The sequence below is a fragment of the Plodia interpunctella genome, chromosome 27, assembly GCF_027563975.2.
Source record: "Plodia interpunctella isolate USDA-ARS_2022_Savannah chromosome 27, ilPloInte3.2, whole genome shotgun sequence".
Lineage (NCBI taxonomy): Eukaryota > Metazoa > Arthropoda > Insecta > Lepidoptera > Pyralidae > Plodia > Plodia interpunctella.
In genome coordinates, this window is record NC_071320.1 from 4,887,957 (window position 1) to 4,914,823 (window position 26,867).

General features: G+C 34.6%; 1 protein-coding gene across 3 annotated transcripts; it reads right to left on the reverse strand.

Moving 5' to 3' along the window:
• Positions 1 to 3,874: 3,874 nt before the first annotated feature.
• LOC128681412 (uncharacterized protein) lies at positions 3,875 to 25,635 on the reverse strand. Of its 3 annotated transcripts, XR_008406014.2 has the most exons (16): positions 25,437 to 25,635; positions 23,961 to 24,074; positions 23,516 to 23,599; positions 22,420 to 22,527; positions 21,048 to 21,145; positions 19,966 to 20,032; positions 19,392 to 19,494; positions 17,331 to 17,416; positions 16,268 to 16,328; positions 15,964 to 16,085; positions 15,204 to 15,305; positions 14,498 to 14,585; positions 13,382 to 13,506; positions 12,552 to 12,661; positions 11,330 to 11,403; positions 3,875 to 10,988 (listed from the first exon to the last, which is right to left on the reverse strand). XR_008406014.2 is itself a non-coding variant. In XM_053765276.2 (15 exons), the coding sequence occupies exons 1-14, from the start codon at positions 25,464 to 25,466 to the stop codon at positions 12,557 to 12,559; spliced, it is 1,293 nt and encodes a 430-aa protein (XP_053621251.1). In that variant the 5' UTR covers positions 25,467 to 25,635; the 3' UTR covers positions 3,875 to 11,403; positions 12,552 to 12,556. The 3 variants fall into 3 exon arrangements, 2 of the variants coding, with proteins under 2 accessions (XP_053621251.1, XP_053621252.1); XM_053765276.2 differs by having other exon boundaries at positions 3,875 to 11,403; XM_053765277.2 differs by lacking the exon at positions 25,437 to 25,635 and adding an exon at positions 25,255 to 25,360 and having other exon boundaries at positions 3,875 to 11,403.
• Positions 25,636 to 26,867: the final 1,232 nt, after the last annotated feature.

Genomic DNA, 26,867 nt, shown 5'->3' on the forward strand with positions numbered 1-26,867 from the left:
TTCTAGTGCGACTGAGAGTGTTGCCAGAGCGATGAAAAGAAAAACCCCGGAAAAATATAAAGAACTGCTCAATCTTTGGGGTAATTTATTTAATATTAGTGATAGAAAATATGTTAAAATTAGTAATCTTTTATAAACGTTAGTTATTTTAGTATTTCTACCACTTCCTTGTATATTTAATCTATATTGTATATCTGTTACGTTTGTGAAAAATAAGAAATTAATCTTAAAAAATATTTGCGTGGTTTGCTCGACCAAAAATTAGTAACAACACAAACTAAGGCTATTATGACATACATTTTAGTTTTTATTTAAAAACATATCTACATATAATTTAATTATTTTATGGATTCTTGTAGGTAAGTAATAAACATTACTTAAATACCCAGTCATTACATTATAATTTTAATTTTCCGTTTTTGGATTGCAACTGCGTAAAATATCGATTAAAAAACATGTTTCAAATTTTATTTCACAAAATCACAATGAACATTTATTTTTTGTATCTAAAACGCAAGAAACTCCGGTGGAATTGCGTTTTAACGACTGGCAACACATTTGAAACATCATTGGCTACTCACTGCCGCTATGCGGCGTTGTTAAAACACGAATAATTAGATGCGTTTTATGTATAGTTTTTAATTAATTATCAATAATATTATTATGAATGCATTTAAGCCCCCAATAAATTTGGTTTTACGCATTTGGTTTTTAGGGGGGGGATTTTCGGATATTTCTTCCTTCGTGTTCATTTATGCTATATGTAAAGAAAATTCGACAAATGCGTTATTCAGGATTTGGCTTTTATTTTTTAGATTCATTAATATACCTACCGTAATAAAAAGAAGCCGTCACAAATTATCGTATAGGTAATGTTGACATTTGAAATTCGTAAATGTATTCTGCGGGCGAATTATTTGTTATAAAATTTCACAGTATGAATATCGAATAAAATTTCTTGAAATGTTCCTTCTTTTTAATTTTATGATTGTGATGTTGTCTCAGCCAGATAAGAAGATCTGAAATATCTGACGTGAAACTTTCAAGAGACCATTTGAACATAAATCTACAGAATGCGTAGCGGTGGTGGTGTAATGGTTAAGATTCCAGGTTCGAATCCTCTCGTGCCACATGAGTTTGTATATCAATCTGACTCATGTATAGTAGTTTTCATCGACCACCACTTGCTTCCGGTGAAGGGAAACATCGTGAGGAAACCTGCACACTGGTTGATTCTTATTAACTTGTGTGTGAAATGGAGAAGGCAATGGCAAACCACTCCATTAATAATGCCAAGTTGTTGTGTGTATTTCTATCCACGTAATAACCACGACCCTCAGCCATGAGGAATACGACTATAAAGAAGAAGACCTATAGATTAAGTTATGGAGAATAAAATATACCTATAGAAAGGAATTTAAGATTCATAGAAGTAAGTTTGTTTGTTACCTCTTAACGCTTTATCTACTCAAACCAACCAATCTAGTTTGATATCCGGAGAAGGGCGTTCCTTTCATCCCGGAAAAATAACTGACCCTGTGGGTAATTTACGCAGCCAAGAGCTAGTTACTATATAATCTATCTATATCTAATTTTTGAAATATATAAGTATATAAATTTCCTCTAAATCAAAGCTCTATGACTTACCTATATAAGCATATAGGTCCTTCTGCGTCCTTTGTAGTGCCAAAATGACTTCGGGAATCAGAACAAAGATTTCCGTAGTTCTTAGAATACTTATTTCATGTATTTTTTATGTAGTAATACTATAGATATAGCTATATATACTAGATATCGCGTGCTGCGCGTGCGACGTTAAGAACTATGAAAGATAGGAAAATACAGTAGTCGGCAACGTGTAGGTGGGACATTACGGACAATTATTATTTTAAAAGGACGAATGGTTCTGTACATATTTTCGGGTTCGGGTTCGATCCCCGGTCGGGTCATGATGGAAAATGATCTTTTTCTGATTTGCCCGGGTCTTGGATATTTATCTATATAATGTATTTGTTATAAAATATAGTATCGTTGAGTTGGTATCCCATAACACAAGTCTCGAACTTACTTTGGGGCTAGCTCAATCTGTGTGATTTGTCGTAATATATGTATATATATGTATGTATGTATATATAGAATTAATATTGTTTTCTTTTATCTATGGTTCTGTAGTACAAACATACATGTGATTGATTTTCTCTTTCACGCAAAATCTACCGAACGGATTGTCATGAGATTTGGTACATGTGTAGAATAATGACCTGGTATACCTAACATAAAAAAAACTGCTAGGTTGATTTTGAGACAGACAGAGATATAGGTGAAACCTTCAGTTTACTTTTATGGTTTTAATGACGTGCGTTGACGTACGTCGATATTTTACACAATACAAGTTGTCTGTCGACGAACGTTAAAACAACGGAGCGCGACTGAGACGTTCCGTTGGAAACATGCGGAACCCTAATAAGTGCCGGAAGCAATTACTTAGTTTTTGAGATGAGCATCGCATGATCTAATAGACATAATGTCTATATAAATAAGGACAAATCAGTTATAGATACGTTTATGTGAGGCCCCGAGACTGTCAAAAGGAATTATTCCATCTGGCTAAATCACCCAGGCGCTTTAAGTGTTTCTCAGAGCGTTTCGACCGCTGCGGCCGCGCTGTCATTACATCCGTCAATTTTCTGGACGAGGGAATCATTTCCAAAATCAATCATTCATAAAATTGACATTAGGTGTCACAGCACAGATTAATTATTTCAAAGTCAGTAGTTAGTAAAACTAATTCTTGTCTTTGTTAAAATTTGAAAAATTGTAATGACAGCGCGACCGCAGCGGTCGAACGCTCTGAGAAACACCCATTAGCTCCACTCATTATATACTTTGAGACGCACGTCAGCACAGTTAGACAAGACACATTTTCATTTCGGTAACCACATTCGAAGGCCCTTACATTATTAGAAAGACCAGTGAAAAAAATACTGTGATAATCACAATATTATATAAAATTATATTTTTATATATTATTAGAAAGAAAAAAAAAAACAAATAATGGTAAGCCGATCTGGCACGATAGGGACCAACACTGTTCAAATGAGTTTCTTTCGGCATTTCTTCTCAGCAGTGGTCGTTCCGAAATGCCAGTAGTTTGTAGCTTGTGAGAAATAACTATAAATATTGACGAGAAAAAGTGCCTGTGAAGGTCTAATTTCTGAATAAATGATTTGAATTTGAATTCAATTGCTTCAAAGGTATGACAAAAGCGAAATCATTCATTTTTGCTCTCGTCCAAACGCTCCAATTAAGCAACACTAAAACGTGACGTCACGATTAACGGGGTGTCCACATAAAATGTAAAAATTCTCCGACTTTTCCCTGACGATCTATACTATATTATTATAAAGAGTTAAGCGTTTGTGAGTTTGTATGTTTGTATGTTTGAGGCGGGTAATCTCCGAAACTACCAAACCGATTTCAAAAATTCTTTCACCATTAGAAAGGTACATTATCCAAGATTGCTATAGGTTATGTTTTATCTCAAAATTCCCACAGGAGCGAAGCCCCGGGCAATATATATTGTTTCTATATTTTTATCATTTCTCTCTATTCTTATCATCATATGTGGTTTTCAATAAAACTTTAGTACATTAGTAATGATATTTCATTTAATAATCATACAAATAATACAATAAAAGGCCGAGGTGAAGTTTGTTGCGCCGCTTCTTCTTCACCTGCGCTTTGGAAGTGGCAGTAGACTTAGTTTTAATTAAATTGATATCAAAGGATTTAGTGGTAATGTATATCATCCTGACTTGAATAAATTTGGATTTATTAATACTGTAGGACTTAAATAGCAAGAAAAAAAAAGCAATAATATGAACAATTTTATTATTCAATCAATACATGAATAATATTTGCACAGTGTAAATCACACATGTTAGATACAACCATATATTTACAGACTCACCGTAACACAGATCCGACACTATGGAGCGAGGGTCGGTTGACTTTGAGACCCACTCTATAAGGAAAAATAAAGACGATAATTTGACACGGGTTCGGCGCAAAATGTGCAAGGCGCAAAATGACCAGTTTTCAAAATGAGGCCAAACAAGAATATTCCTTTTATATAGATATGTGATAACCGTACGCGATACGGAATAAGGTGATTTTTACGACTTCAAAATCAAATCATTTATTTAGAAATTAGACCTTCACAGGCATTTTTTCACGTCATATTCTAAATTAAATTATATTTACCAAAGCTAATAAACTACTAGCACTTAAACTTAACTAATTTGTTTCTATTAGTGAAAACCTGTTAGTGTTTTTGTTTTTAAAGTGCTAGTTTTCCGAAGAAATGAAATAAATAAAAGCGCAAATAAAAATCAGCTTTAAATTTACTACAATAAAATTCATTTCCAAATAATACAATCTCAAAATGTTTGTTTGGTTAAGCATCACTTAACAATGAATCTTATTGTAGTAACCGGGCTGGTTTTTATTTGCTCTTCTACAGTCTTTAATAACAAAAATGTTCTTGTTTGGCCTCAGAAAGTTTAACTCTCTATACGGGTATGACACAAGTCGATATACGAGATTGGTTATAGCGCACTTCTACCGCACTGCTCCCCCTCTCCCCCCGACAATATGACGGTCGTTGAAAACTGAACTGTACAGTTGCGTGTATCCGAACGTGTTCAACTGTTGAGTTGTGTATCAAAACAGTTTATCTGTCATGTAATGACGTTTAGATATCGAATAAAAAGTCTATGAATGGACGACAATAAAGCACTGTGTGTTTTGGTTAAATCCGTGTTTTATTATTGAATATTAAGGAGAACTATACAATTCTGGCGACGAGTATTAACGAAATCGCGCATAGATTATGCGGAGTCGTGTATTTCACGTGGAAAATACGTAAATTTGTTCAATCATGGAGTATTCATTGGGGTCGGCGGGCGCAATTTTTTGCCCATTTGGAGACGCAAATACAGGCGAAAGATGGAAAGTGTGGCTCAGAAACTTCGAATATTACGTCGGTGGCCAGGTAGTGGCTACATGACAAACAGAAAATAAGCAGACTTTTACACCAGGCGGTGCCTGAGGTACAAGAAACATACGAGACTATTGAAGAGCAAAATGCCGAAGGCAGTAACGAGTTTGAGAAATCTAAATACAGGCTTACGAACTACTTCCAGCCGGAAGTTAACACGGCCTATGAAAGGCAGAAATTCAGAAATATTTCTATGAATGAAAAAAGAAAGTGTTAATGAGTTTGTTTTAAGGCTGAGAAAAAGCAATCAAAATACTGTGGTTTCTCTAACACAGATGAGGTAGTAAGAGGCCAACTCATAGAAAAGTGTGTTAACAAAGATTTAAAACGAAAATTCCTAAAGAAAAGAAAATATTTACTCTAGCAAGGGCATTACAGTTGGCTAGACTGTTTGAATTGGATAATTTAAAGTTTTCTAGTGAGGAAAAAGAAGAGAAGGTGCAACAGGAGGAGACAAGTGTAAATAAGGTAAACCAAGGCCAGAGTTTCATCAGCTGCTATAGATGCGGACGCAGGGGTTATATAGCTAAAGATAGTAAGTGCCCGGCAGCTGCGGAACAATGTGACAAATGTGGAATTAAGGGTCATATTGCAAAGTGCTGCAAGACCAAGAGCTCAGAAAGGAAGAAAGACGTTAAGAAGAAAAGATATGTGAAGTACATACTTGAAGTTCATGAGAAACCACATGGTTACTCATGAATCGGACTCCTGCTACAAGGCATTGAGGGAGTTGCAAATAGCCAGGATGATAATCGAATTGGAGGACGCACTAGAGAAGAACATGATGCCAGGTTGCGTGAGGTGCTGGACAGATTGAATGCAAACGGTTTAACACTCAATGAGAGGAAATACAGATTTGGCGAGTCTGAAATTGTGTTTCTTGGACATCACATTTCAGCTGCAGGTGTAAGACCAACTAATAAGCAGGTGGTACAAGAGTTCAGAGCTCCACAGAGCACTGCAGAAGTCAGAAGTTTTCTGGGACTAGCAAATTTTTCGGCTCGGTTTATCCCAGATTTTAGTACAATTGCTGCACCATTGAGAAAGCTCACCAAGGACACGGAGTTCAAGTGGATAGCAAAACATCAGGAAGCGTTCCAAAAGTTAAAAACATTAATAGAATCAGCGCCTGCATTAGGTTTTTACGACTCTGAAACAACTCTTGTTATAGATGCAAGCTCGGTAGGAATAGCGGCAGTGTTAATTCAGAAACAAATTGTAAAAGGCGAAGAGCAACCTTATCAAGTACATAAGTAAAGCATTGACACCAACAGAGCAGCGCTACTCACAAACAGAAAAAGAGGCGTTAGCCATTGTATGGGCATGTGAGACCTTGTACATATACCTAATAGGGAAGCAATTCAATATCATATCAGACCATAAACCATTATAAACAATATACTCTTCAAATTCGAAGCCTTCTGCAATAATTAAACGATGGGTCTTAAGATTACAACCATTTACATTTAAATTGTGATTTATAAGCTAGGCAAAAACTATATTGCAGATCTAATATTCAGATTGTTATATATATCTAATCCGTTAACTAAAAATACAGAAGATTGTGAAGATCGGTCATTTAGTAGAGTCATCTTTAGAAGAAGTACAGGAAGCCACTATGAAGGATGAGGAATTATGTGATTTGAAAAAAGCTATTGAGAAATATATATGGCCAAAGGAGTTCTGAAAGTATGAATTGATTAAGACTGAGCTATGTGTCATAGATAACATCATATTAAGAGGTACAAGGATTGTAATTCCAACTTGTAATGCTTAAAGTAAAGGATTTTGGATCTTGGGCATGAAGGACACATTGGAACGAATTCCATTAAAGTATAGTTAAGATTAAAAGTATGGTGAAAAGGAAAGGACATATAATACTGGGTTGATACATGCGACGGGTGCAGACTGGTCAGGCAAGAAACGCATCCCGAAATCATTACTTCGACTAATCTGCCAAGTAAGGTATGTGAATTGGTTGGAATTGACTACATGGGACCGCTACCATCAGGTCACTACTTACTTGTTGTTGTGGACTATTACAGCAGATAATTTGAGCACTCCATTTTCCCCAATAGAACATACAGTTGTATGGAAATTAGGTAATTCTGTTACAGTGCAATCTCCTGATGGAAAAGTCATAAGAAGAAACTCTATACATTTTAAGCCTATTAAATACAGAGATGGTGAAAAATTTGTAAAGGAAAAGGAAGAGATTAGGAACGGAAACAAAGACTTGGAAGAAGTAGGAGGTAATGAACCAGATGTGACAAAAGATGAAGGAGACCTGACTCACTTGACCCATGGCAACAGATCTCTTAGGGAAAAGCGACTACCACCTAAACATAATAACTTTCTATTGAGTGTTATTGTAGACTCATTAAAATGATATTATAATGTGTAGTGTCCTTAGCCGTAGGTCTAGATGCGTTAACTACAATATGATGTTTGTACTTAATGATGCCAAGGCGGAGCAGAATACATATTGCAAAAGTATTTATTTTGCAACTAGATTTTGTATGCCGATGATCTCATTGTCCAAGTTAATTTTATTGCCTAAATTTGTGATAAGTTCACATGTTAAGGTCAAAACAAGAAATGTAAAATTTCGTAATGTTTTAGATTCTTTCTAAATTCTGTCTAAATCATAATGTAACTTTTGTAGCTGAAAGCTGTTTATGTTTAAGGTAAAGTTAGCGTTATACTTAGGTACCATTTCGATTTTATAATTTAAGTTCTTTTGAAGGAAGAAAGGGATTGTAGAGTTGCGTGTATCCGAACGTGTTCAACTGTTGAGTTGCGTATCAAAACAGTTTATCTGTCATGTAATGACGTTTAGATATCGAATAAAAAAATCTATGAAAGGACGACAATAAAGCAGTGTGTGTTTTGGTTAAATCCGTATTTTATTACTGGATATTAAGGAAAACTATGTATGAACTTTAAATCGTAAACTGTAGACACACTTTCCATTGACAACACGAGAGCTGACAACGAGCAGTCGCTATAATTTGTTATTAATGTAATGTATGTCACCAGGAGGATGCTTTAAAGTTGATTTTTAAACGTCATCTTGCAGGGTGGGAGCTTTAGCTATGTTATTATATATATTTTTATAAGTGAGCTATTACCGATGACTAATACGTACGTACCTATTTAAATAAATTAATTTATTTAAATATCGTATTAAAGTCATAAATAAAATTAATTAAATATTATTCAAATAAACATTTAAATAATATTTAATTGGGTTCCCGAAGGGTGCAGGCATCAAGGTAGACCACGAACTAGATGGCGGGATGATTTAGACAGGTTTCGGCGTGGTTGGCAACAAATGGCTCAGTATTTATATATACCTTTGGAAGACAGAAGCGGAGGCCTTTGCCCAGCAGTGGGACACAAAATACAGGCTATAAAAAAAATAAAAATAAATTCATTCATACAGTCCGTCGGCTTTGATATGGCCTCCAAAATCGTAGCTTTCGGTTTACTGGCGGTCTTCAAGAGTGGGTTACATGGTCAATCGACCCTCACATTTTATTTGTACAATAGTTTACCACCAGTAAGACGTTTTGAGAGTGTCGTCATACTAACGCTACTTTGGAGAAGAAACGATTTCTTTGATAAATAAAGAACTATTCAAATACAGACAAATGAAAAATCCTTTTTTTATTTATAAATCGTAAAAATGTTTGTTCCTTTTTATTTATTTCTTTTACTTAACATTCACAATTGTAGTCTTTATGTAAAACTTTTAAGGAAGTAGCAGGTCATTCCCATCACGAGTATCATTAGATTACTCACTGGGAAGTCCTAGCGTTATATTGTAACCAAGATTACTGGAATAAATGACTATTTTAATATTCATTATTTTATTTTTATTTATATTTTATTTGTTTTTTACATTTTACTCATTAAAACATCAATGACTAGTAGATATGCCAATTGGCGTCCACAATATGTTTTGTGAAAGTATTTTGTACAGAATGGAGTCAATGACCGTAACTGAAAAAAAAGTCTTTTATATGACATTTTAAGATTAAAATAGAGTTTTTTTTTTTAAATAAATAAACAAGGTTTAACATTAAAAAAATATATTTAATTCATAGTGGCGCTAGTGTGACGACGTCATACTCTGAAACTACATTGAAGTATACAATCCAGTCCACAAACTCAGTATTTTAGTGTAAGTATAATTTGCTAAGACAAACAATTTTAAAACTAATTTTAATTTAGGTCCCATAACATTAAATGTATAAAGAGAAGCGTGAACATTATTCACTTTAAAAAAATGATAATTTCAATTTTTTTTCTTCAAAACAACTAACCGGAAACCCAAAAAAATACAATTTAAACAACGCGATTTTCATAAAAATATTAAATAACGCAATATTTTAAATAGGTTATTATTTATGATGTTAAGATAAACATTAATATACCCCACGATTTCGTTTAAGATACTAATTTGATTACATACGAAAAATATGTTGACAAAATATGTAATTAATATTACAGCATAAGATACTGGGTGTACAAATATGTTTACATTCATATGTATATTAATTTAACAAACATAGCATTCGACACAATAATATGTTTGCCAGTTTAAATTATTATAATAAAAAGTTCATAACAATTTTAATCAGAGAACAATTCGCACCAGTACTAAAAGAAAAATATATATATTTAAAGCATTAGAATGTCGAATGCCATATCTAGACCGTACATCTTAGAGGCGCGATTACATAAATAAATATATATAAATGTAAAAAAAAATACAACCAAATTGTTTTTTATGTAGTTTCTCAATTTGAAATCAACTTTATATTGTTTAAAGATTCATCGCACCTCTAAAACGTCTCAATAACCATTACCCTTAAACATTCTACTTTTAAATCACAGAACAGCCAATCAGAAATATAAAAACAATGTATAAAACCGGCAACACTAAATTTGCCATACTAGATAAGTTATGTAAATTCAATAGCTATTTTCTACAAACGTACAAGCGGAGAAATTTTGTTTTCTTTTATTATATAAAATGCGTATGTTCATATCGCAATATTTCTTTATAAATAATTACAAGTTATTGTTTTTTTTTTGTTTTTACTGAATAATTTAAGTAAAAACACAATAAAAAAAAGTTTTAAATGGTACATTTGAAAAAACAACACGGAATTTTCATTGAAAAAAATAAACCCATTCTAAAGTTGTCGTTATCCGATGTTGACATTATGGGAAGTTGTCGTTTTCAGCCTGAGGGCAATTTTTCATAAATAGTATTTTAATGTTTTTCATTTTTTTAAAAATATTATTACGATTTTAAATATCGATATGAACATACCATTACTATGTAATAGAAATTACCGAACAGTCTCATTTTTAAAGCCATTATCTAAATAAAAAGTTACAGTATATATTTTATCTATTGGTGAAATGCTGTGTCGAAATTGATAATACTGCATTTTATATAAAATAACACGTATTTAATAATGCTGTCACTGATATAAAAATACAACATTGAACAATATTTTAAGTAAATTTGAATTGATGATACATTGTGCGTAAGTATTTACTTTTTAAAGTGACAAATTCCATTTTTAATAATTGTATTTGTATGCGCCATTAAAAAATATGCGTAAAATGACAACAAAATCTTTCAGTCACAGTGGGAAAAGATACGCAAAATGTCGTATTTCATTTAGTCAAAGTGTAAAATCGCTTACGACACAGCTGTTAATACAGAAATAACTACTATACCCATTATTAATAACTATTTTTTAATAACAACATGATCCTACACTACATATTAACATTTTACTTAATAAGGCTTGCTTGTTGTATCCACAGGCGATCGTTTTCGTAAAATTCGTACATTGCCCGCTCGCTCGGTTGTTGGTTATTCGCGCTTTTTCGACTTCAGAGTGAGCTGATGTCATTGTTTAATTAAATGCTTTTATTGATTTCAATACACACAGTGTAAAATCGTTCGTAATTAAGTCATATTTACGATATAGATACCGTTTTATGTAAAAACATACATGTTTATTTCCTATAGAGAGATATCAGTAAATATATTTCACAAATGAATGGCGTCGACTTTGTTTTTTAATAATATTTTTTTTCCAGTCATAAATCATAACACTTTCAAAATAAGCAATGTACACATGTCTAATCTTTGTTTATTTTTTATCGACATTCAACAATGACATTGATTGGTCAATGTGAAAAATGACTAAACTCGGTCAAAGTAAGAAATTCTCTGCTCACCCATTTAGCGCGAATATAAATTTAAATGCTTTTTTGGCGGGATCGACGGGTCACTTCAACACTTGCAACGCAACCTGTCGACAAGAAATATGCAAATCAGTATTGTTTCTTCTTAGTTTATTTTCTCCTTCTTCATAGCCGTATCCCTCATGGCTGAGGGTCGTGGTCATTACGTGGAATGAAACACACACAACAACTTTCTTGGCATTATTAATGGAGTGGTTTGCCATTGCCTTCTCCGTTTCACACACAAGTTAATAATCAACCAGTGTGCAGGTTTCCTCACGATGTTCTCCTTCACCGGAAGCAAGTGGTGGTCGATGAAAACTACTATATATGAGTCAGATTGGTATACAAACTCATGTGGCACGAGTAGGAATCGACCCTGGAACCTTTCGATCCACAGGCTGGAGTCTTAACCATTACACCACCACCGCTTTCTCCTAATCCTAATTAATATTATAAATGCGAAACTAAGTTTGTTACCTGTTCACGCTCTATTTACTCAACCAATCTTCTTGAAATTTTGCATACATGTAGTTTATACATGTACCTTTCATCACGCATAATTAACGCGGGCGAAGCCGCGAGCAAAAACTAGTTTTTTATAAATAATACGCAGCGTGCAGCTAGTATAAGATAAAGTTAATGTTTCACATATTGAGTCTGCTCTGTAAAAGTGTACCTTCTTCCTTTATACACATGATATCATCTGCAAATAACATGCACCAGGGAGCCGCTCCTTGTAGTATATAAGCAACAATTTACAAACAGACAGACATCAAACTGTTCTTAAAATTGTTCCGTTGTAGAAGCTGAGATGAGAGAGAGTGGTTAAGACGCCCGTAGATTGAAAAGTCTCAGGTTCGTATCCTACTCGTGCCACATGAGTTTGTATACCAATCTGACTCATGTATAGTAGTTTTCATCGACCACCACTTGCTTCCGGTGAAGGGAAACATCGTGAGGAAACCTGCAAACTGGCGGAGAGTTTGGTTCACTAGTGTGTATGCGACTACCTGCCCCTAGATCAGTAAAAGTCATGTCAGATGCCTTTAGGCGACTTCAATAAAATCCGACACCAGTGTTGGCAATAACACACTCGATACAATTACAAAAACTCACAACAATTTACAAAAAGACAGGCAAATTGTTCTTAAAAGAGAGAGAGAGAGAGAGAGAGAGAGAGAGAGAGAGAGAGAGAGAGAGAGAGTAGACTCACTGGGCTCATATGATGTTGCAGCAGCGGCAGTAGCGCGGGCGCGCGCCGCCGGCGGCGGGCGGCGTCACGGGCGCGAAGTATGCGTGCACCTTTATGTCGGGCAAGTGCGCCTGCGAATCGTTATACTCTAATTTCACCTGCTTATACACACGTAATACAGTTAACAAATTTCTATTTTGACGACCATTCGAAGGCCCTTATATTAATAGAAACACAAGAACCGAGAACGATGTCACGAGAATAACAACATTCGGGTTCGATCCCCGGTCGGGTCATGATGGAAAATGATCTTTTTCTGATTGGCCCGAGTCTTGGATGTTTATCTATATATGTATATATTATAAAATATAGTATCGTTGAGTCAGTATCCCATAACACAAGTCTCGAACTTATTTTGGGGCTAGCTCAATCTGTGTGATTTGTCCTAATATATTTATTTATATATATTTATCTATTATCTCTGTTCGACGGCTACATTAAATATTACGTTCATGGAGATGACTTCTTAATAAAAAAAAATTTACGATGGTTTGTTTTTCTTATTATAATTTCATACTCTTTGAAAATGGACTTTCTGTTATTTTGCGAACGTTGACATATTGCGACATGTAATTTTTACGAAATATGACATTTTGCGCGAAAGCTGTGATTTTGCAAATACAGTCATTTTGCGAAACCTGTCATTTTGCGAAACATGTCATTTTGCGAAACCTGTCATTTTGCGAAACGTGTCATTTCGCGAGACCTGTCATTTTGCGACACCTGTTATTTTCCGAAGGGGAAAAAAAAGACATTTTGCGTAAATAGCAATTAGCCATTGGGCGCCTCACCCTCAGCTTGCGTATGGCGTTCCTGGTGACGAGCTGGCAGTCGTAGAGCTCGATGAGCTGCAGCTTGTGGCACGCGCCGAGGTGCTCCAGCGCGGCGTCCGTCACCAGCGGGCAGTTGTCCAGCCCTGGCACAGGGACAACAACCGTGTTCAAACAATCAATCTAAATAATACTACACTAATAGCCAAGGGCTAAGGATAGCGGAACTGACATATTTCTCATACAAAATTTCAACCCCCGTGGATTGTGATTTGGGGGTGGATTAAAAAAAAAAGTAGCCTATGTTTAAATGTAGGTCTTTAACTACATGCACACCAATTTTCATCAAAATTGGTCCAGCGGTTTAGCCATGAAATCAGAACAGACAGGCTTACACATTTATAATACTAGCTGCGCCCCGGGGCTTCGCTCCCGTGGGAATTTCGGGATAAAATGACCCTATGTGATATTCCAGGTTATATTCTATCCGTGTACCAAATTTCATAGCAATCCGTCCAGTAGATTTTGCGTGAAAAAGACATACATACATCCTAACGAACTTTCGCATTTATTAGTTGGATTCTAGTAATATAATTACGAAGCGGTGGTGGTGTAATGGTTAAGTCATATCGCGCCTGTGAACTGAAAGGTCCCAGGTTCAAATCCTACTCGTGCCACAAAAAAAAAATTCAAATTCAAATCATTTATTCAGAAATTAGACATTCACAGGCACTTTTTCTCGTCAATTTTTATATTTATAGTTATTTCTCACAAGCTACAAACTATGGCATTTCGGAACGACCACTGCCGAGAAGAAATGCCGAAAGAAACTCATTTGAACAGTGTTGGTCCCTATCAACATGAGTTTGTATACCAATCTGACTCATGTATAGTAGTTTTCATCGACCACCACTTGCTTCCGGTGACGGAAAACATCGTGAGGAAACCTGCACACTGGTTGATTATTAACTTGTGTGTGAAATGGAGAAGGCAATGGCAAACCACTCCATTACTAATGCCAAGAGAGTTGTTGTGTGCGTTTCATTCCACGTAATGACCACGACCCTCAGTCATGAGGAATACGACTATGAAGAAGAGAATAATATAATATTAATAATGTATGGATTTAATTCGAACCTAATACAGTTAGATGTTCGGCGGCGCACGGAGCCATTGAAAGCTGTTTTATGCCAAAATCCGTGATCAGTTCACAATGAGATAATGTCTGTAAATAAAAAAAGATCCTTTTTTACAAAAATCTGTAATAAAAAATTATAGTTGTTCGCCGCGAGCTTGTACCTCGCGAACATAATAAATTTTTGATGGTGAGTTTTTTTTTTTTTTTACAAAATCGTGTATATTTCAAAAACGGCTTAACCGATTTTGTTGCCACACGAACTTGAGAATTCTATGGACAGATTCTACATACCTTTTAAATTTCATCAAAATCAGACCAACGGTTCGAAAGTTATCGCGTTACAAACGCAAATACATACATACAAAAAATATATTTTTGCCCCAAGTTGATTTGTAGAATAAATAAATACATCAAATTAGAGCTTGTCCTTTAAAATAGTCATCCAGTTTGTAATAGCATTAGCGCGCAGTAAACCGTCGAGGAGTTCCCTCGTCGGGAGCCGATCCTAACAGAATCGAGTAACAAAAAGAAATCATGCGCCGCGCCGTTGAGGAGTTCCTTCATCGCGAGCGATCTTAACAGAACCAAGTAACAAAAAAAAAATAGTGTCCTGCGCCGTTGAGGAGTTCCTTCATCGGGAGCAGATCCTAACAGAATCAAGTAGTTAAATACATTTATGTAGGTTTTTGAGACATGCACACTCACCAGTTTCTCAAGTCTGGGACAGCCCATAGACAAATGCACGAGAGTCGCGTCCGTGATCAGCACACACTCCTCTAGATCCATTCGTTCCAGAAGTCTGCAATTCTGTAAATTAATAAATAAATTATTTATTTCAATAACTTCAAATGGTAAAGTTTTACAATGAACATTAAAAAAAAAAGTATAAACAGATCATTGTTTTTCATCTCTGGCCCGCGTCTTCGCCCGCGTGAATATCCCCCCTGAACAATGAATCAATGTCATTTTGTTGCGTATAGTTGCGGAAACTGTTAATGTATAAAATTGATCTCATGGATTTTAAGCGGGATTCATATAAAACTGTACATAGGAGATATAAATTAAAATAATTATGGCGCATTTTTATGCGAGTAACATAAGCCTAAACTAATTTTAGAAAGAGACATTACGACCTCGGTGGCGCAGTGGTAAAGTGCTTGCCTCTGAACCGAGAGGTCTCGGGTTCGATCCCCGGTCGGGTCATGATGGACATGGATGGATCTTTTTCCGATTGGCCCGGGTCTTGGATGTTTATCTATATATGTATTTGTTATAAAATATAGTATCGTTGAGTTAGTATCCCATAACACAAGTCTCAAACTTACTTTGGGGCTAGCTCAATCTGTGCGATTCGTCCTAATATAATTTACTTATTTATTTAACATTGAAATCTGGGATTTTATTAATTTGTCTAACAAATAAACTTGCACGTAAGTAAATATGCACAGGTCACACGACCACTCACCCTGGCAAGCGCCTGGAAGCCGGCGTCAGTGAGTTGGCCGCACAGCGCCAGTTCTAAAGTCTGCAAGTCTGGACATCGCACCGCTAAAGATTGTAGTGTGGCGTCTGTCAGATTACTGCAGCCTATTGGGGAGATTATTTAATATATATATATATATATGTACTCGGTAGTCAAGCGTCTTAATATGGAAAACATGCAATGTATATCAGACAAATTTTGGCGAACTGTTCGACGACATACTATATAGTGTTGTTTGCGCATATGCGCATGCGCATGTACCTAGAAGAAATTGATAGAATCATACCTGACACGCATAATCGACGCATGGCCGGCCCAAGTTTCGATATAGATTCATCTGTTAAAGTCTGTAAAAAAATTCAGATAGATTACAAAACTTAAATCATATTATAAGAGAATTTTTAATGTATATATATAAGACCTATATTTGTTAATTGACGTCCTTGGAGAAAAGGCTGCGGTGAAGTTTGTTGCGCCGCTTCTTCTTCACCTGCGCTTTGTAAGCCGGCAGTAGACTTAGTTTAAGTAATTTTTTTGACGTCAATAAGTGATGTATATCGTCCTATATTGAATAAAGAATTTTAAATTTGAATTATAAGAGACTAGATGTTGCCCGGGGCTTCGCTCTCGTGGGAATTTTGAGATAAAATATAGCCTATAGCAATCTTGGATAATGATACATTTCGAATGGTGAAATAATTTTTGAAATCGGTTCAGTAGTTTCGAAGATTACACTCATGCCTCAAACATACAAACTCACAAACGCTTATCTCCTTATAATTACAGTATATAGATGACACAAAAATGTTGTAATTTATTTTTAACAAGTTTTTGCACGCGGCCTCCCATGGGAAACTCGAGGAAATACAAGTTTGATCCGTTCCGGCTTCGCTTGTGTAGAACCATATTTTTAAAAAGTAGTATATAATAATTGACAAGCTTTAAAGATACAATACAGCACAGTACATACTCTGTATTGCACCAAAGAAAATATATACATAAAAATATATATGACCCGATACAAATAAAACACACATAATTAAATTAAATCATTCAGCCATAATCCTATATATTCATTATATTAAATGGCTTCTTTCCACTCACCTCCGTGGCCTAAGGGTCATCACTCCTGACTGCTACACTGGAGGTCCCGGGTTCGATCCCCGGTCGGGTCATGATGGAAAATGATCTTTTTCTGATTGGCCCGAGTCTTGGATGTTTATCTATATATGTATTTGTTATAAAATATAGTATCGTTGAGTTAGTATCCGAACAAGTCTCGAACTAACTTTGGGGCTAGCTCAGTCTGTGTGGTTTGTCCTAATATATTTATTTATTTATTAACTCACGTCGCATCCCTGAACATCGAGCACTTGCAGGTCCGGGCAGTAAGTGGCCAAGCACGAAACGGCTTTGTCGTTTACGTTTTTACAACCTGTATTTAAAAAAAAATAATTTTTTTTTTAATTTTTTTTATTCGTGGCTTACATATATCATTACAGGACAGGCCAATTCGATAGTGTAGCTTCCAGGAAAAACCTTACAACCTATAAAAAAATCATGATTAATTATATTCGTGTGACAATTTTTTGTTTTGACGATTATTCGAAGATCCTTATATTAATAGAAACACCAGTGAAAAAAAAATACTGCGATAATGACAATGCTTTCAAAGATATGACAAAAACAAAATGACACATTTTTTTACCCGTCCAAACGCTCCGTACTGAGTGACACGAACCAGTGACGTCACTACGTGCGAAAATGTTCGCACAGTTCTACATACCTTTTGGATTTCATCAAAATCAAACCAACGGTTCGAAAATTATCGCGTTACAAACAGTACATTACATATGAAAAAAATCATTTCTGCCCCAAGTCGAATTGTATATACGACAATAAAACGTGTATGTAATGTGAACACACGGAAAAAAGTATCTGTTTTAATTCGATAACAAATTCAAATTCAAATCATTTATTCAGAAATTAGACCTTCACAGGCACTTTTTCACGTCAATTTTTATATTTACAGTTATTTCTCACAAGCTACAAACTACTGGCCTATAACCTATTTACAAGAAAATATTAAATATACATTGTACGGACATACAGCACGTCAACCTATCCAAATACATTGCAAACTCGCCGCTATCACCGCGCCATAGAGGGACACTCGGGGTAACTTGATGTGCTGTTGACTGTGTCATTGACCGAGCGAGAGAAGCGAGCTAGCTCTAACATTCTACTTGGGGAAAAAATACATTTTTTGTATGTATATATGTTTGTTTGACGACCTCGGTGGCGCAGTGGTAAGGTTCTTGTCTGAACCGAGAGGTCCCGGGTTCGATCCCCGGTCGGGTCATGATGGAAAACGATCTTTTTCTGATTGGCCCGGGTCTTGGATGTTTATCTATATATGTATTTGTTATAAAATATAGTATCGTTGAGTTAGTATCCCATAACACAAGTCTCGAACTTACTTTGGGACTAGCTCAATCTGTGTGATTTGTCCCAATATATTTATTTATTTGTTTGTTTGTTTGTTTGTTCGTTCGTTCGTTCGTTCGTTCGTTTGTTTGTTTATTTGTTTGTAACGCGATAACTAGAATTTTTAAGTTCGTGGGGCATCACACGAGTTCAGTCACTTTTGAAATATTCACAAGTTTGTAAAAACTTTTTGTGTTCGCGTGGTCTAAGTTCGCGGAAAAATATTGGAATCAATATTACGTAATTATGGACAAGCCAGCCCCTCTTCAGTTTCTGCGCCCGTAACTTATAACTTACTAATATTACAAATGCGAAAGTTTGTGAGGATGTATGTGTGTATGTATGTTTGTTTGTTTGTTTGTTTGTTTGTTTGTTACTCTTTCACGCAAAATCTACTGGACGGATTGTTATGAAATTTGGTACACGCGTATAATATAACCTATAATAACACATAGGGTACTTTTGTCCCGAAATTCCCACGGGAGCGAAGCCCTAGAAAGATCTGCTTACATTAAGGATGAAAATAAAGAATTGAGTATTTTTTTTATTAAATGTATTTATTGAAATAAATTCAAATTCAAAATTCAAATCATTTATTCAGAAATTAGACCTTCACAGGCACTTTTTCTCGTCAATCTTTATATTTATAGTTATTTCTCACAAGCTACAAACTACTGACATTTCGGAACGACCACTGCCGAGAAGAAATGCCGAAAGAAACTCATTTGAACAGTGTTGGTCCCTATCATGCCAGATCGGCTTACCATTATTGTTTCTTACAATGTTTTTTTTTTCTTTCTAATAATATATAAAAGTAGGTACATAATGTACATAGTCAAAAGGTATATCAAAACAGGTTATGATTGTGATCCGAGTGCTGATTATAATATATATATAGATAAAAAACAATATACACTACTGACCTCTACATATGAAGCTCTTCAATTTAGGGCAAGCCCTTGCCAAAGCTTCCACTCCATTTTCCGTGATCGACTGACACCACGACACGTTGACATGCGTCAGCATCTATCAATATATATATATATAATAAAACAGTAGAAAAAAACATTTCTGTACATTTAATATATATTTACATAAAAACAATTTTTTTATGTAAATGTTTTCGGAATGTTTTCGTTATGTAAATGTAAAGGCATCAGTTAGTTTATCATAAATTAAAACATATTATATAATATACGTTTTACAATAAATTAATATAAAAATTAAAATATTTTCTGCACTAATGCCACAAGTTTTAATGATCATATCATAATAATGATTTCTTATAATATTCTACTAATATTATAAATGCGAAAGTTTGTGAGGATGTGTGTATGTTTGTTAATCTTTCACGCAAAATCAACTTGATTGTTATGAAATTTGGTACGCGAGTAGAATATAACCTGGAATAACACATAGGGTACGTATTTTTATCGTGAAATTCCCACGGGAGCGAAGCCCCGGGGCGCAGCTAGTGTTTACATAAAAATAACTTACTGGGCATCCGTCGGACAGGGCTTTCAGTGATATATCTGTGATGCTGGGACAGGAATCTAGATTTATCCTAGAATACAAAAAAAAGTCATAATTACAGACGTACCTACATTTATTATAAATACATAAACACATGTGTATTTTATCCCAACTAATATTATAAACATATGTGTTTATCTATACTGGTGTCAACCGCATAACCTCCTAAAGACTACTTGGGTACAACAAAACAAGCAACTTTTATTCCACGACTTTTCGTGATACGTAGTTTACTTTTCATATAAAAAAAAAACACATCTTAACCCTATGTAATAGCCGAGCGACACGAGACAGTGCAGTAGCGTTATGTAGCGGAATCGAACATAACGTTTTATAGAAACAACATTAAAACTAAAAAAAAAAAGGAAAATATTTGTATTTATTACGTTTAGACAAAAGTGTATTTTATGCGCCATTGGAAGGTTATGCGTTAGATACCAGTAACCCTATATATGTATTAGTATCCCATAATACAAGTCTCGAACTTACTTTGGGGCTAGCTCAATCTGTGCGATTTGTTGTTATATATTTATTTATTTAATATTATAAACTAAGTACTACTGCTTAATCGCTAATATAATAAAATTGAATATTTAAGTCACAAGATGGGGATATCTGGTTTTAGAACGCGCTGTCTTGTGTCGCTCGAGAAGTCATATAGCGCTTCAAAATTCCAAATGCGTAAAATTTTTTTTGGCTTTACTTTTTTGTTTTTTACAAGGCTGTCACAATTCTGAAGTTTATATTTCAATTGGGCTTTTCGTGTATTTTTGACAACCAGCCGATCGTTTCGGCGCTAAATGTCCTTTTCTTACGAACGAACAAACAAATAAACAAGCAAGCAAGCAACACAAACAAACAAACAAACAAACAAACAAACAAACAAACAAACAAACAAACAAACAAACAAACAAACAAACAAACAAACAAACAAACAAACAAACAAACAAACAAACAAACAAACAAACAAACAAACAAACAAACAAACAAACAAACAAACAAACAAACAAACAAACAAACAAACAAACAAACAAACAAATACTAACCTTTGTAACTTGCTGCACCGTCTGCCCAAAGCTTGGCACGTCTGATCTGTTATTTTCTTGCATTTGTTCAAGTTCAAATCTTCTATATTCGGACACGACTGAAATCAAAATTTTGTAGAAATCGATAGCGCGTGGTCCCGCCCTAACTTTTAGTAGTGGGAGTAACTCCGAAATCGCGAAAAAAAAAATCACCTGTTCTATACAAAATTAAATACCTAACTTGTGGAAAATGTATGGATCACCTGATTTTTTTTTTCCAGATTTCAATATGTTGCTTTCACACGAAACGAGTTGTTCTTTACCATCGACTGAGCATATAGATAAATTGACGCCAATGTATAAAATATCATCGTGTATTGATGTGCTATGTTTTTTATATTCACATCTAAGTTATTATAAGGAACTTTAGCGGTATCCGAATAGTGTTTGAACTCACAGACTACCTACATAATGAAATAAAACGTAAATTTTTCACAAAATTAATATGTCAACATTCGAATTACTATGTGTATTTGTATAATAGTGTGTAACACACACGTACGCAGCCATAGACACACATGCATGTTACACTTAATTTACGAATATCTTACACACTGAGGTCAGTGCAGTATCCTCATAACATATGTAATTGATTTATGACATTATTACATACGTTTTGTACATTTAGCTTTTCATATATATATGACAATTTTCAATAATTTTATTGGAAATACAACTTTTATTTTATTTATTCATTCAAATTTTGATATTTTTAATAATGATGTAAATTCGTCCTCCTAATTTTTAATATATGTATAAGACCTATATTTGTTAATTGACGTCCTTGGAGAAAAGGCTGCGGTGAAGTTTGTTGCGCCGCTTCTTCTTCACCTGCGCTTTGGAAGTCGGCAGTAGACTTAATTTAAGTAATTATTGAATAAAGCTTTTTGAATTTGAATTTGAGTCACACTTATGAGATTGTTATACTTTTGATAGTGTTCTTCTTCATAGTCGTATTCCTCATGGCTGAGGGTCGTGGTCATTACATGACACATGAAATGAAACACACGTAACAACTTTCTTGGCATTATTAATCGAGTGGTTTGCCATTGCCTTCTCCATTCCACACACAAGTTAATAATCAACAAGTGTGCAGGTTTCCTCACGATGTTTTCCCTCACCGGAAGCAAGTGGTGGTCGATGAAAACTACTATATTGTCAGATTGGTGCACAAACTCATGTGGCACGAGTAGGATTCGAACCTAGGATCTTTCGATCCACAGGCGGGCGTCTTAACCATTACACCACCAGCGCTTCTTTGATGGTATTACAAATTAAGATACACATGAATTGAATATGTTACATTTATTATGAGTCGTAAATTATTACCTACCTGAGCCAGAGTTTTCATGGAGCCATCACCTATACTCTCACAGCCTCTCAGAGACAATTGTCTTAAGAAACCGCCGCATCTGTGTGAAATGTTGTCTATGACTGGACCCTAAAATATATATTAAAAAAAAAGTTAAAACTATATGGTTTCGATATTGGAGTCGCTCTACGAGTGACTATATGGTGTCGACCACATCTATGATCAAGAGGGTATAAACTATCTCGAAATTTTATCAAAATCGACCAAGCGGTTTAGCTTAGTGAAAGCGTGACAGACATACTCTCTCGTTTATAATATACGAAGTAACACCGGTGTTTTCCACACAGCCACTTCATATTCACAGAGAAACCAACAATCCAACTAGTGCTTTAATCGAAAATGCCATACTATCGATAGGCCTATCGATAGCTATTTTGGAGCAATATTATTGATAGTACCGAACCATGATGAAGATTAGACTATCGATAGTATTGATAGCACATCTAATATCGTAGAGCAAAACTATCTATATCTATAACTATCTATTACTTTTCCTCAAACTATCGATAGTCAATCGAAACGCAATCGATAGTTGACTGTCGAGCGGCAAAACTAGATCAACACAACCTTGTATACCAATTACCGTCACTTCACACAGGAACACGACCACACCGCACGGCGTCAGAGTTAAGACTGAGTCATTACAACGCGAGCCTTGTAATGACTTATTCTTAGCTTCGTTTGTTTTATAGCCAACTAACTCGCCCCGGCTTCGCTTGAGTAAAACCTTAATAAGAAGTACTAAGCCACACCTGAAGGTTTCGCCTACCTCTGTGCCAAATTTCAATAAAATCTAGCCAGTAGTTTTTGAGTTTATTAATTACAAACAAAAATACAAATCTTCCCTCTATATAATATTGGTATGAATTGCCATGCCACTCACGATTGGACAAGAAAAACTTATGAGTCACTTTGGGGACGAATTTATATTACGAGCTGTTTTACCGACAATACGGTAAATAAAATTATTATAAAGTCAATAAATGAAATAAAGTGTAATTTTGGTTCTAATTTGCAAATTTCTAACAAAAATATATAATTTTTGGATATAATTTACCTCGACATCTGTCTGAAACTCGAAGAGATCTATCCTCTGCCAGTTTGAGCCGTCCAAAGCCAGTATATTCCATAGTTTTGATACCTGTAATGTCCAATTTGAAATTAAAATAGTTATTTGAATGTCTTGGTGTTTCTTACGGCATTTCCTCTCAGTTTTGTTTTTGTTGTCATCAAAAATCTTATTGCATTCATGCATGAAAAAAAAACTTATCTGTGGAATAAGCCTGACAAGGCACATGTATAGATTTCACATAAATGGGCTTGGCTTAGAGTTTCCCATTTGAAAAAGGAAAACGTTTACCCCACTCGTCTGCCTCAGCCTCGCGTATTTTTTTTTCTAGTTTCGTTATAATAAGAAATTGCTACTCTTTATTCTAGTTTCGTTATAATAAGAAATTGCGATATTAAAACTCTGTTAAGGAATATGACTACAAGTAGTTTACCTGTGCACACCTACACAAGGAGACAACGTCCAGATAAGACAATATCCGGAGAAGCAACTCTTTGGGCAGCTTTTTATTTATATGGTTCTCATCTTCACCCGTAAACCGGGAAATCTGAAACAATGTAATAATTTCAATGGTTTGTTCTATAGAGCATAAAACGGTCAGAAGTAACTCGGACTAACAGAGTTTCTTTTTACCGGTCCTAACATGCCAACAATCTTCACAGTACTCATCTTGTTGAAAAAAAAATCAAATATTGTCCAGGTTTTATGATAGTACACTGGCCAGCTGGCCACTGATAAAAGAATAAATTACAATGTGTTCTTAGTTTAAATATTTTTTCACATATTGACAGATAAGATTGCCACCGATTGTCTTTAACATGTAAAATTACGATTTGTTATTTTGGAAGTTCAATATAATTATTTTCATTACCACTGCATGCTAGTTTTAATTTATTATAGACCATTTGAACAAATATTAGTTCAAACTTTATGTTCTAAAGTAAAACATTTACTGACCGCAAATATAATTTACTAAAAAGTCAATTTTATTAAAATTTATATTTCTGTTAAATCATAAAAAGATACTGGAAGATTGCTTACTTAATAAGACTTGTAAGAAAATACATACTTTACTTGGTTGGTTCCTGTGAGAACATATAGGTACGTTTTTTCCAGGTTAAATGGTAGAGTACCATGTCCTTCTCTGTTCTCTTAACTATGTGTATAAAAAATCTTAAGAAGATTAGTTAAGTTGATGAAGATTGAAGAGAAAACAAAATAGAGACAGTGTGAAGTATCTGTTATCCTTATCAAAGACTTTTTTGTTTAATTTATCTGGGTATCTGTTCATACCAAGGGATCCAAGCCCAAACAGCCACTTATAAAATACTTTTGAAAATGTTTACAGGTTTCACAGATATTTATTTTTATAGGTACTACTGACCAAGTAAACTTCACGTACTTATATATACACAAATGTGACTAGTTTTGTTACATTTGGTGTGTCATAGAGTTGGCAAAAGTGCAAACACCCATTTCCCTAATAATTTTAGGTCATTCAAGGCCGAAATATATACAAAATATCTATATAACGGTAGGTACGACGCGGCGTTGTATGAGTTGACTGCCCGTCAAGAGGTCATTTACATTGAACTGACAAAGAAAATACATAGGTAATGATTCAATGTGTCCGGCAAATCGCATTACCGCGATAAAAAACCTATTTTTTTTTACTTTATAAACTGTTTATATTTTTTTAAATTTAAAAATAGAATCGCTTTGTTTACCATTCTCGCGTATACTTGCGTCACGAACACAATTTATTATGTATGATTACGAGATAATATTATGAAATTCAAGTGGTTTAACACACGAGCAGAACAAAGGGCTTGCCCTGCACCCTGTATGCACGATGTCAGCTGTTTTCAATCAAAATGAAAACAAACAATTCATTTGGATCGATGCTTACTTCGAACTTATTCCTTCCGGAATAGGTCATATTGGGGTATGGCGTAACTTTGGCCACAATGTAGGATTTCACATACACTCGCGTCCTAAAAAATTCTACTAACGAGATTCCGCGCAAATAGAAATATGAACGTCTTTGAATATTTTTCTTGCGAAGCGCAACTACGTCCTTTCGGTTTTTTGTTGTCTGGACATAAGTACGTTCAGAAACCGAAACAATAACGAATGATAAATGTCATTTCATTTTTCATAACACAAGAAAACAAATGATAGAAATATTCTACTTTATTTCACATTCTAAATCGTTATTTATAATATAATAACTTACATTAAAATTATTTTAAAAACTAAATACATAAATAATAAATCAACTTAAATCAGTAAATAATTTGCAAACTTAGTTCCGAACGTTGCCAATTGACATTTTCTTTTACAAAGTAGTTTAGTGCGTTTAGCATAGATGTCGTTAGCAGTTTGAAAATTAACCAAATCCATAAAATAATTAATTATGCCAATATCACAAGTGTTCTTTATAGGTAAGTGTTTCACCCCTTTTTTGTATATTCCAAGGAAACGGACAAATCTTATAAAATGTACCTATAAGTATTCTATAAACAACAGTCAATATACCACGAAAGAAGTCCCGCAGACGTGGCGCTACTGTCGCTGTAAACAATAATATGGCCTATTTGTTATGAATAGTTTCTCATATTGCCACGGGCGTCCTTTCGTGGTAAAGTCTTTTAGTAGGTACAGACAGGAACAAAGGGAATAGTAATGTTTGCATTTTGCGTATTATCTGTCAAGGCTATCCCTTGGTCGTCTCATACGACATTCACGGGAGGATACGGAGCAGGTATATATATTCCGAATAGAGACAGTTTGTTGTCTAAATATTTGTGTTGCTAACTAATTAGCAAAATATCTATCTCATAGCTTAACCTTTGTTGACTTCTACAATCTACACAAGACTTTAATTAAATAATTATTTCTTATCTCGTGTGTTGTAGCTAACACAGGTGTCAGGTTATCCTATTTTATTATTCCTAACTATGATAAATTAAACACATAAACCTCCCACAGGAATCACCTATCTATTAAAAAACCCGTATTAAAATCCGTTGCGTAGTTTTAAAGAAGCATACTTTACACAGGGATAGGCAGACAGCGGCTTTGTTTTATTCTTACCTACCTAATACCTACTTATGAGGTGAATGATTTGACGACGTAAAAAGTGACGTACCTATACTTAATTGTCAATATTTTGGCACCGTTTTATCAAGTGTGTAGTTAGGTTCTACTACTTATCTATTTGATAATGAATACCTATTATTTGTTAACTAAGTACGCAATTAATAATAATCTTTTTTATTTCACGTAAACAAAACTGTTAGTGGGCTATAAATATAGGAGATATTAATGAAAAACAATT